The 12,183-nt window shown below is 41.5% G+C and overlaps 1 protein-coding gene across 3 annotated transcripts; it reads left to right on the top strand.

Moving 5' to 3' along the window:
• The first annotated feature begins 1,964 nt into the window (after positions 1-1,964).
• On the top strand, positions 1,965-11,908 carry gata3 (GATA binding protein 3). 3 transcript variants are annotated; one of them, XM_030777369.1, is made up of 5 exons: positions 1,965-2,193; positions 3,714-4,250; positions 7,161-7,303; positions 9,132-9,257; positions 11,618-11,908. In XM_030777369.1, exons 1-5 carry the CDS (start codon positions 1,965-1,967, stop codon positions 11,906-11,908), a joined length of 1,326 nt encoding a protein of 441 aa, XP_030633229.1. The 3 variants fall into 3 exon arrangements, with proteins under 3 accessions (XP_030633229.1, XP_030633221.1, XP_030633212.1); XM_030777361.1 differs by having other exon boundaries at positions 7,158-7,303; XM_030777352.1 differs by having other exon boundaries at positions 1,965-2,199; positions 3,708-4,250; positions 7,158-7,303.
• Positions 11,909-12,183: the final 275 nt, after the last annotated feature.

Below are 12,183 nucleotides of genomic sequence, written 5' to 3'. Positions count from 1 at the left end.
AGCCCTGCTGTGATCCGCATGTTCCTTGTCAGTGGAAATACATTTTAATTAGACATTAAAGGTCACCATTATAAAGCTCGCTAAAGTGTATGTTCTGGAATGCATCATATTGCATGTAATATAAGCAAGGCTCTTAAATGAGTAATGATACGTCTGTCTGCCACTTATCCTGTCGTGTGAGCAAGACACTGCACTCTGATGGACAGACGAACAGACAGATCTCCGGTCCTGTACTGGGAAGATCTTTGTATGCGCACACGTAAGGTGTAATGTGGACGTCATTTAATTCTAACCTACCATCCTCGTGCACTCTGCGAGCTAGGGCAGATCAGACACACTTCGGACGTGGAGCCGTTAGAGTAACGTGCCTGTCACCGCGAGAGGACGCACTGTCACAATTTTAAGAAAACATGCTACGAGAAGTGCCACTGATGACACAGTGGAAGCTCTCCTTGGTGTGTGCTCTCGCTTACCGACACATCCACCGACCCTGAGAACACGGGCATATTTAGTCATGTACATCTGAGAATCAAGAGAATTTCACTGCACTCAGTATTTCGCTGGAACACAGAAAAATATTTACAGCCGAAGTAAGATTTTTTTTTTCAATTTCCGATAAATAAATATACCGATAAAAGCTCATAATCATTCGTATGGATCTCACTGAATATATGTTGCACGCGTGTGTATATACAGTATATATGTTAGTAATAAGCAATAAGTATATACACACACACACACACACACAAACACACTCATGTATATATGTAAGTGTGTGTGTATGTGTGTGTGTGTGTGTGTGTGTGCGTGTGTATATATATATACACACACACATTCTGCTGTAACTGTTAAGTAATTCAGTGTTTTAATTACATGTGTTTTTGACACAGTGAAAAACAAGTAATCCTGGAAAACTTGTTAAACATGTGTATGATGTGTGTATATATATGTATATATATATACACACACACACACACATACATACACACACACACACACTCAATAGATCAGCACTTATAGCAATTGTATACCTGCATTTAGAGAGGGTTGTGTGTGTGTGTGTGTGTGTGTGGGTTTGCGCGCGCATTTTTTGTTTTTTCCTTGATTCTCAAATATCCCCGTGTTTTGATATAAATACCCCAAAGTGAATGTGAATGGGAGGCGGTCAGGAGGGAACGCTCCGCGCAGCTCCTGGTCAGCTTTCTCTGGCCCACTTTATTCAATTAGTCTGGCCCCTCCTCCTGCTGATGACACCGACAGACCCTCCTTAAGTTGCGTCGCGCCACAGCTGTCTGCGAGCATTGAGCTGCCTGGCGCCATCCTAAAAGAATGCCTTCACTGTAAAAAAAACAGCGAGCTAGAGAGAGAGAGAGAGAGAGAGAGAGAGCTAGAGAGAGCAAGAGGGAGGGAGGAAAGCAAGAGTAAGAGGAGAGGGCTACCACTGCGCATAAACAGAGATTTGATCAGTGAGTGTAACTTCGGTTGGAGTCAGTGTGCAGAAAGCTATCCAGAGAAACCCAGCTCTGGCCTTGTATTCTTCTACTACTTGTTCAGTTGTTTCAACATCACTGAAAGTTAGAGAGGAGAAAAACTTTCGGAAGTTGAACATGTGCGGGACGTGTCTTTGGACTTATTACTGACATATCGAAACCAACGATTTTTAAATGTACGTGACAGTTCAGCTATCGTGTTTATTTATTAAATTCGCCTGTTCGTATTGACGACAATTAGGGAGAGACATTTTGGTTTTCAGATGCTATAAATAAATCTATCTACGGGACGGAGCAAAAAGTAAATATTTGTTTTATTCATCAACAGGTGATCGGAGGTGAATTGCAAACTACCAGAAGAAACGTGTGGATTAAACAGAGCAGGAATTTTGGACTGATCTTGTTTTTTTCCCTATACTTTCGTCTTGTGTTGTATCGGCTTTCTCGTGAGTGTATGAACGTTTGCTAAAAGCGATGGAAGTAAGTGCGGACCAGCCTCGCTGGATGACCCACCACCACCCGGTAATAAATGGTCAGCATCCCGAGTCGCACCACCCGGGACTGGGTCACTCCTACATGGACCCATCGCAGTATCCCCTCGCAGACGATGTGGATGTATTGTTTAATATCGACGGACAGAGCAGCCATCCGTACTATGGGAACACGGTCCGGGCAGTGCAGAGATACCCACCACCACCTCACAGTAAGCATCGTGTCAAACTCCAAAAAGACATGCATTCATTTCAGTTGCCAAATGACACTGCAACCTCTAGTTCACAAAATGTTGTGTATGACTGGGATTTTTTTGCTCCGAAATGTGTACAGTGTCTAGGTATATTTGGCTTTGAGTCACTCTGAGTGCGGATGATTTGGTCATATCAAAAATACGACTGACACTTCTGCAAGTCAGCGCGCTCTAGTTTATGTGCGGCTTACCTTTTGGCCGAGTCAATGGTTTCATAACCTTCTAGTGTTCTGTTGTTGCTGCTTATGACTTTTCATGATTTTTTTATCTAAAGAATCTTTACGAATCTATTCGAATCTGAGTTACTTAGACGTGATTTGCCTTCTCGCTGCGACAAAAATATTTAAAACAACACGGCAATGAGAATTTGAATCCCATAGAATTTCTGCTTATTTACATTTTTTTTTCTTAAGTATTACACGCAATAAGACGTTAAACGGATTCAAATTAACAGAGTTGTGGCCCCGATAAAATCTTGGTCGGACTGGTTTAGAGTTGAGGTGATTCAGTTTGACAGTAACATTTTTAAGTACGCAGTAATTTTTACATTAAAGTAAATCAACAGTAAATCATTTTTGTTATTGTGTAAATTACCTGCGTAATTGCACAGCACTGTTCTCAGCAGGAAAATAAGAGTGCGGAAGAGCAATTGCTTGAATTTATTGACTACTTCCTGAGCGAAATAGTGAAGTGTGACCTTGTTTCTCTTTTGAACCTTCTCCGCTAAAACGTCTTAATATTAGCAGTATCGAGACAGAGATAGTGAGGAGACCGATGAACTGCCTTTCGGGTGCTACTTGATAGTGATTCAAACTTAACTTCTGTCTATTGTGAGCTTTCCCAGCGCCATCGAAACTACCACATCCTTCATTTGTAGGCCCGACGTGAGGTTTCAAATTCTATTCTATTCACAAAATCACACTTTTTCAAGTGTGAAGCAAAACGGGGTCGTTTTCTCGACAGATGTGGATACCTTTGTAGTGAAAATCTGAATGAAATAATTAAGACGAAATCACTTGATAAATGTTTTAAAACATGCGATACGCAGCTCCCTCAGAGCAACACGTGTGTAGACGTATAAATGAGCAACATTTAGTTCAAGTAGATGTGGTGAGTGCGATAATTTAAGTGTGACCGATCCTCGGATTAAAAATATTTGTGAGTGTTAAAATTGGGTCAAATTCATTAAAAAAGGATCCTAATCGTTAGGTTTGTTGTTTATCATTGTTACAGTGTCAAATTTGCATATATTTTCTTTACTCGCATAAAAATATTTAATTATATTTAAACCCTTGATCTTATTATCTGATTATATAACCACTAGCATGACCTTATGCTTTATCTATCATATCATCATTTTGTTATTGGAAAACTTGCTAAACTGAAACTGTGGTTAAAAACCATAATCTCTCTCATTTGCCACCCTAACTGAATGTTTTTATGTTTCTCTGTCTTTCTGCTGTCATGTTTGTTCACAGGTAGTCAAGTGTGTCGGCCGTCTTTACTGCATAGTTCTCTCCCCTGGCTGGATGGTAGTAAAGGCATCGGGCCGCACCACAGTACATCCCCTTGGAACCTCGGCCCTTTCCCCAAGAACCCCCTGCACCATGGCTCCCCTGGGGCATTGTCCGTCTACCCCCCTGCCTCATCATCCTCTTCACTGTCAGCTGGCCACTCCAGCCCCCACCTCTTCACCTTTCCCCCAACTCCACCCAAAGACGTGTCTCCTGACCCGGCTATCTCCACACCGGGCTCTGGCTCATCCGTCAGGCAGGAGGAGAAAGAGTGCATTAAGTACCAGGTGTCTCTAGCTGAAAGCATGAAGCTGGAATCGGCCCATAGCCGAAGTATGGCCACTATTGGAGCGGGAGCCTCCTCCGCTCATCACCCCATCGCCACTTACCCATCCTATGTGTCCGATTATGGGCCGGGCATCTTCCCACCAAGTAGCCTGATAGGTGGGTCTTCTTCTACTTATGGTTCCAAAACGAGACCAAAAACAAGGTCCTCTTCAGGTAGGCATGTGCTTTATTACCCTCTTTGATTTATCTTAATGAACCACAGTGCAGAACATTGCAAACACTGGCCTTATTTGGTCTCTTTACCCAGAGCACACCAGCATTGTGCACTTTAAAGCCATTCTGTTCACTTTCCTCTCTCAAACAGCCTCCCAGGTTGAGCCACACTGTGGGCATTGAATTTGGGGCCTGGACCTTCCCGCAAGCACCAGAGCCAGTCTCAAAAAAAGATGAGCTAAATCCACATCAAAGCTCAATGAGTTTCAATGAACCTGAAGAGTGGGTTTCAATTGATCTGTGGGTTATTAGATGGAAAAAGAAGAATTATTGAAGTAGAGCTTTAGTAGAGTTTATTATGGTGATGGTGACATTGAAAGTGTAGCATATTAAATACAAATGAAAACTGAAGGGGGGTGGGGGTGGAGGGTTGGTAATGGTCAAAACACCGTAAGGAGGACATGAGATTATGTTGTCTGTGGTGGAGCATTTATTCAACCCCCAGTCTTTCCTTCAGTATTACCAACATATTATCAGTACACTTTGGTATTATTATTATTATTATTATTATTATTATTATTATTATTATTATTATTACAATACCAAATATAATTTCAGTGGTTCGGAGGACGCACAAAATGTATTAGTCTAGCTCACCCTTGAGTACAATAGACTTTTTGTCGGATAAGCGCATTTGCAAATATTATACTCAGAGTTGTGTAGTTTCAGAGAGGAATTAATTAAATTATTACACATCGCACAATAATTTCCAGACGAGTCCAGACTACTGAATGTGTTTCCGGGCGTTATATACTTTCTTTTTTGCCTCAGAGCTCGATTCTCTGTGCTTCTCAGTGCATGGCCATCTCTCCCGAGCGTTTATATGTTTAAGCTAATCCAATTATTTTCAGACTGCTGCACGCGACAGTTGCATTGTTTACTCAGCACAGAAACTTTGATAGAGTCCGGATGCGCCCTGGAACGCCGGGAATAACGAATAAGCTCGCGCACCACGGCTCCGGCTGCAGCGACAGAATATTATCCAAACAGTAAAATTATTTAAAAGATCATTTCGCTGTTTTAGCACACCATGCTTTATACATATGTGTGTGTGTGTGTGTGTATATATATATATATATATATGTGTGTGTGTGTGTGTATATATATATATATACACACACACACACACAGACCAGACACACACACACACACACACACATATATGTATATGTCATGTTAAAGGCTAACGCATTTGTTGAAACACAAGGGAAAAATCCTTATTTGATGTTCCCTATAAATTAATTGACCACGTTATACTGGAGTTTCACACATCAAGCCGTAGGTCAATCAGTGTTTTTTTCCCTCAATCCTCGCTTGATCATTGTGCGGCCGAGTCCCAAACCTACTGCTCCGTAGTCAGGCTGAATTGCGTGTTGCCAGTCAAAACCTAGAGCAACTTTTTATGCAAACGGTGCTGTAGCGGTACATAAATACATTAGAACGTCCATCATAACGACCCGAGCAAAAATAACGTAAGCGCCATTGATTTCCCTGTGAAAGTAAAATGAAAGAAAACTCTTTGATTGATGAAACTAGCGCTTCTGTTTGCAGAACTCCCTGCATGTCTGCCACATCACCGAGAATACGCATCATAGGGTGTAGTTTTTGTGGAAGTTTGTGCAGGCTGAATGGCGCAGACAGAGAGAGAGAGAGATCGAGCGAGCGAGAGAGCACGAGAGCGAGACAGAGAGGGAGAGGGAGAGAGTTTGTGCTTCGCAGATCTGCGCTGAAAATCCTGAGGCGTCGGGGGAGGCTGCCCGGTTAGGTTGTTTTTCGTTTTCGTGGTGTGACCGGAGGCGCGGGTCAGTGAGCTTGTGAGGCGCGCGCCTTTCACCTGTCAGTCAAAAAGAAAAGGTGCCAGTCAAACGTAGCGCTGTTTTAATTACGCAAAGAGAGCAGATTACACAGGCTGAATTAGGCCACTTCAACACAACGGTCCATCTAGGCAATACACTGAACATTATTATCATTATTATTATTATTATTATTATTATTATTATTATTATTATTATTATTGTTGTTGTTATTATTATTGTTGTTGTTGTTGTTATTCTTGTTATAATAATAATAATGATTATTATTACTATTATTATTATTACATTTTGTAAATCGGGATGCTGTTTGAAAGAGGAAACCGACAATAGATTGAAATGTCATAACCCCCTGTCCAGCTGAAAAGATTTACTTTCTGAATGACTTAGCTTGTATTTCAAAAGCAATATTTTTAGCCCGTTATGTTTGATGACCTGATAAGATCTATTTGTTCACATACGACAACTACGTTAGTTTACGGCACATTGGTTTATGTGTAGCCTACTGTGATGTCACTTTAACACGGTTATAAATAGCTGACAGCTACTGACAGCATATCCTTCACTTGACATACATGTTAAGATAAAATATTTTTACTGTTATAATAATAATAATAATAATAATATTATTAAATATTATTATTATTATTATTATTATTATTATTATTATTTTTGGTAGTAGTAGCAGCAGTAGTATTAACCACAAAAGAAGGTGTTTTAACACACACCAAAGTGCATTTTTAGCATGGTACTGACCTTTGCTTTGTTGTTAGCATTATCGATACGAATAGGCTACTGTTTGTGTAGCTTTGTATTTACTCATTTATTTTTAGAATTTGTCCCGTGGGTCATGTTAATGTGGATTTATTACAAACTCAAGTGATCTGCTCATATTAATATCGTTTTAGCTTTGTTTATGCAGGTGTTTGACAGCGAAACGAAGATGTGCAAGACGGTTGATATGGTACACTGTGAGCTTAGTAGGGCCTTTATATCACAGAATCCTACATGTGTATGTATGTGTTTGTGCCTACAGAAGGTAGAGAGTGCGTTAACTGCGGAGCCACATCGACCCCACTTTGGCGGCGGGACGGCACCGGTCACTATTTGTGTAACGCCTGCGGTCTTTACCACAAGATGAATGGGCAGAATCGCCCTCTCATCAAGCCCAAACGGAGGCTGGTATGTATCCCTTGCTCGCTGTATTGATGACACTCCCGTCTCTCTCTTTCTCTACCCAGGAAGAAGTTTTAGCTGCAGGAAATTGACTCGCCAAGCGCAGGTCTCATTTCTTTTAGCTAAAATTCTAGTTGTTATTATTATTATTATTATTATTATTATTATTATTATTATTATTATTATTAATTTTGTTGTTTTTGTTTATGTAACATGTGCTTTTTTTCTTTATCCCTGTAATCCATCGCGCTAATTCCCACGCATGTCACAATTGAACCCCTCCCCCGAAAAAAAGTTCAAATAAAAGCAAAGCAATTTGATTCATAACAGTTTTTAATAATAATATTTTCTATGCAATGATTTCTATCTAGCGAAAGTAAAGTTGTAGGGATCGAGGCATATCCAAGACAATGGACTATTTACCCCGTTGATACAGTAGACGGTGAACTCAGAAGAGTGGTCGTTTTGCTATTCGCTTCCCATCGTTCGGAAGTTGAAATCCTGGGTCACCCCCCGCCCCCTGGGTTCGACACTCAGGCATAGCTTTCCAGACAGGGAAATGGCCAGAGCGTAGAAATTTTGGCAGAGGCCTGACCCCCCCCCCCCCCCCCCCCCCACACACACACACACACACTCTCTCTCGCTCTCTCTCTCTAATGTGAAAACCCGACTTCCCAGGAAAAGGCAGCAGGATATCTGACCGCTGCTGATAAGTCGCCCTCCAATAACATCGCTCGATTCCCCAGCCTAAACATGAAGGCAAGTGGGGTGCGAGCGAAATGCGCACAAACAGCAGCGACGACTCAAGAGTCACGATACGAGATTGTTATGCCCTTTGCTCGGACAGTCACTTCGCATGTGAAGCTTAGTCAAGTGAGAAAGAATCAGAGAGAGCAGAACAGAATAGAAATAGAAAGCAACAGTTCACGTAAATAACTTAAGATTCGAGAACTTAAATGATAAAATAGTGATTCCTAAAGCAAGTGAACGGTCGAATTTCACGCTTTCTCCCCTAAACTTTTTCAAATAATGTTGAGCTTCGAAGTCCAGAAACCCATCGATTAACTGTAACGGATTAGAACATCAATGTCAGTCGTACCAGCCCTCACATCAGGCAGCCAGTTAATTACTACTCCGTTCGCGTTTAAACCCTAGCTACATAACATTTCTCTGCTCCGCTTGCACGGCTTATTTGCCCCTCTCTCACCACCTTTTTCTGCTACTTCATACATCTGTACCTTTTCTTTTCATTTTTTTCAATTCATCAGTACTGTGAAACGTGCAGACACTGAGATTAAATTGATAACGCTGAAAACGAAACCATTTGAAAGTAAACTATAGTTTATGAGGAAAAAAATTAAACCCAGCATTTACCGTCCGTTATGACAAATGATGTGACTGAAGGCTTGGTTGGGCTTAATTGAATAAACTGTCAAGGCCATGTTTAAACACAGGTCCACTTTGGACAGAAATGGCCTTTCTGTTCAAGCAGTGCTCTTCACCCTTAAACGGGGAAATTTCATCAGCTGTAATGGTCGCTATTTAAGCTTCTTCTTTTATGTTCTCTGCAAATATTTAGATTTGGGAGGGCATGTGCACACGGCACTATTTTTAGCCCAGTCAAGACTCTAGTAGTATTTTTAGTCTTCTTTTCTTCGTTTAAGAAAAAAAAAACAAAACAAACAAAAAAAAAACTTCACATTTCAACGCATCGGAATTGAGGCCTAAATTAAAAAGCACTAGAATGTTTGTTCATGTCACTGAAAGGGGATATGCAGACCGATTGGAAATTCTTATGTATGATTGACATGTCCCTCCTCCCTTTTCTCTCCAGTCTGCGGCCAGGAGAGCGGGGACCTCATGTGCTAACTGTCAAACGACCACAACGACGCTGTGGCGGAGGAACGCTAACGGTGACCCCGTCTGCAACGCATGCGGACTGTACTACAAACTGCACAATGTAAGCTACACAGCTCTCTTTGCGTTTCTGATTAGATATGTGCCATTCTTTTCAGCATTACAATTGCCAAGCGTATCCATTAGAAATGTTCTTGCTTTCTTTCTTTCTTTCTTTCTTTCTTTCTTTCTTTCTTTCTACACACACACACACACACACACATATATACATATATATATATTTTTTTTGTTTTTTTTGTTAGACAAATTTGTGTGTCCATGTAAACTGCCCATTGCATATTAAACTGTCTTATTTGCAAATTGTTTGCTGTGGGAAAAGGCAGGCTTCAGCCAGCAAAAAAGAGGTTATCATTTTATCTCTTCAGTATTGCTGAAATGCAGCAATAAATGCCTTTCTGAGTAAACACTAAAGTACATAACTTGTTAAATTATTTATTTCTTGATTATTACTGACATAAGTATAATTATTACATATTTAATTGAAAATATCATTGCCTACTTAATATTTGTCACATAATATTTACATCTGATCTAATCTAATAATAATATCCCATAACATTATTGCTAGAGAGCAGCACTCACATTGTGCTCTTATGCTGACATACTAGTGTACTCTGTTAAATCATTTCCCTGTGTTGCTCTTGGCTAGTTTTTTAAGACTCCAGAAAAAAATAACAATGTTTTTCCCCATACACATTATCATCTGTAGTGACCCAGAGCTCTGGTAATTGCAAAATGAGTTTGTGTAGAATAAAATCCACTCTGGTGAAGAGTGATTTTCTTTGAAAGAAATTCCACGTCTTGCGTGGTACAGTTAGACAAATCTTTATCCCTGCAATCTGTCTACTAACCTGCCCATGTGCATTACACATCCCACTCTCATAGTGCTTTTAGGTCACTAGTTATCTGACTATGAAACCAAAATCCAAAATTTGTCCATGTCTCTTGTGCCTCTCACTGCTTTTGTCTGTGTGTGTGTGTGTGTGTGTGTGTCTGTGTGTATGTGTGTGTGTGTGTCTGTGTGTATACTTACTTGTGGTCATTCCGAGGCTATATTGCGCACACTGGAACAAAGTATGTGGTGTGAGTGTAGTGGTTTGCTCATGTGTGTGAGATGTGAAATGTACGTGAATGTGTTTTCTCAGATGGTCAGTGGGAGAGTGTGATACTCTGGGTTAGACATCAAACAGCGAAGGCCAACCAACCTTAGGTGTGTTTTAGCACATCAATGTGCACTGAAGAAAACACAGACCTACACATATGCACAGAGACAGACTCACACATGCACACATGCACACACACGGACACATGGACACAGACACAGACACACACACAAACATTCACACCTCAGTACAGGGAAACCACAGCTGTGAGGCAGGGCTTCTCTCTTGCACCTAGAGAGCTAAGATATGAGACAGTACTCTGGCAAGCCCTGAAGAAATGAAACATTTATTTACACATTTAGTGCTGTAGTGTTTTGTGATCTTTCTTTCTTTCTTCCTCTCTTTCTTCCTTTCTTTCTTTCTTACTTACTCTCTTTCTGTCTGTCTCTCTCTTTCTCTCTCTCTCTCTCTCACACACACACACAAACACACACACACACTCACACTACGCAGGATCTCAGCTTCTCACTCACAAGGGCCTTGACAGTAAGCCTAGACTGCCTTCTTTGGCTCCATGTGGGGAAGGGGGTGGGAGGGTGGCTAAGGAGTAGAGTTATGGAGTGATGGTGACAGGACTTGGCGGACAGATCCATTGTCGTAACTGTGCCACTCAGCTTGCCTTGCTGGCCAGAGTCTGTGCTTTCTCTCTTTGGCAAGGCTGGCATCAGCATTGCCCGCTGTAAGGGAATTGATAGTTAAATTCAGCCCAGTGCTGATACAACCTTATACACACACACACACACACACACACTCACAGAAAGGAGCAAGCGGATTTGTCCAACTCTGAAGCTCTGTTACATATGATTGTCACAACCTCCACACCCAGTGTAACAGAAACTGTCTGACCACAAGCTTGGCCACACTAGCTCTTCTGTCTAAACCCACTAAAAACACTTGGCCCAGACTCTTCCTCACTGCCAAAAAAGCTCTGTTCAGAAAGATGATATAGTATTTTGATGTACCTTTCTTGTGATGCCTTCATCCATATGAGTGCTATTTGCTCTCAGATGACATTTTCTCTATGTTGGCATATGGTCTCTCTGTTGATTATTGCTCTAAAATTGTCCAGCAAGGTTACTCTCCACATACAATCATTATTGTATTGTTAAATGGTTTGAATCACATGTGACCAGCAGATACCTCGTAATCACTATGTCCAATGTCGTTGAGTGTTTTGTGATAGGTATGGTTATTGTTATCTTGTCTCTTTCCCTCATCTTTTGTTCTCCTTTTGCAACAGATAAACCGACCACTCACCATGAAGAAGGAGGGTATCCAGACCCGAAACCGGAAGATGTCCAGTAAATCCAAGAAGAGTAAAAAGTCACATGATAGCATGGAGGACTTCTCCAAGAGCCTGATGGAGAAAGGCAGCTCCTTTAGCCCAGCCGCCCTCTCTCGTCACATGACCTCTTTCCCACCCTTCTCACACTCCGGGCATATGCTGACCACGCCTACTCCGATGCACCCTTCCTCCAGTCTGCCCTTCACCCCTCATCATCCCTCCAGTATGGTGACCGCCATGGGCTAGATCCACCACATACTTCAGACCTCCAAAACTACCCTCTATCCCCAGGAATCTTCAAGCAGCTCAACCTTTCATAAAAGCTATTTAATCCCTAAAGCCTGAACCTCCCTGGACTTTTAAATGGCTCTCTAGTGGCCCCTGCCCCTACCACTCCCCACCCAAGGCAACATCGGGGTGTCAATCTGAGTTTCCCTTCACCTTCATTACCTCCAGAATGCTCCAACTAACTGCAGCTCATAACCTCCTGACAGAGGGCAAGACAGAGAGATGGAGAGAGA

The sequence above is a fragment of the Chanos chanos genome, chromosome 1 (genome assembly GCF_902362185.1).
Source record: "Chanos chanos chromosome 1, fChaCha1.1, whole genome shotgun sequence".
Classification (NCBI taxonomy): domain Eukaryota; kingdom Metazoa; phylum Chordata; class Actinopteri; order Gonorynchiformes; family Chanidae; genus Chanos; species Chanos chanos.
The sequence above is the reverse complement of the archived record's forward strand: the minus strand, read 5'-3'. Positions and strand labels throughout refer to the sequence as shown.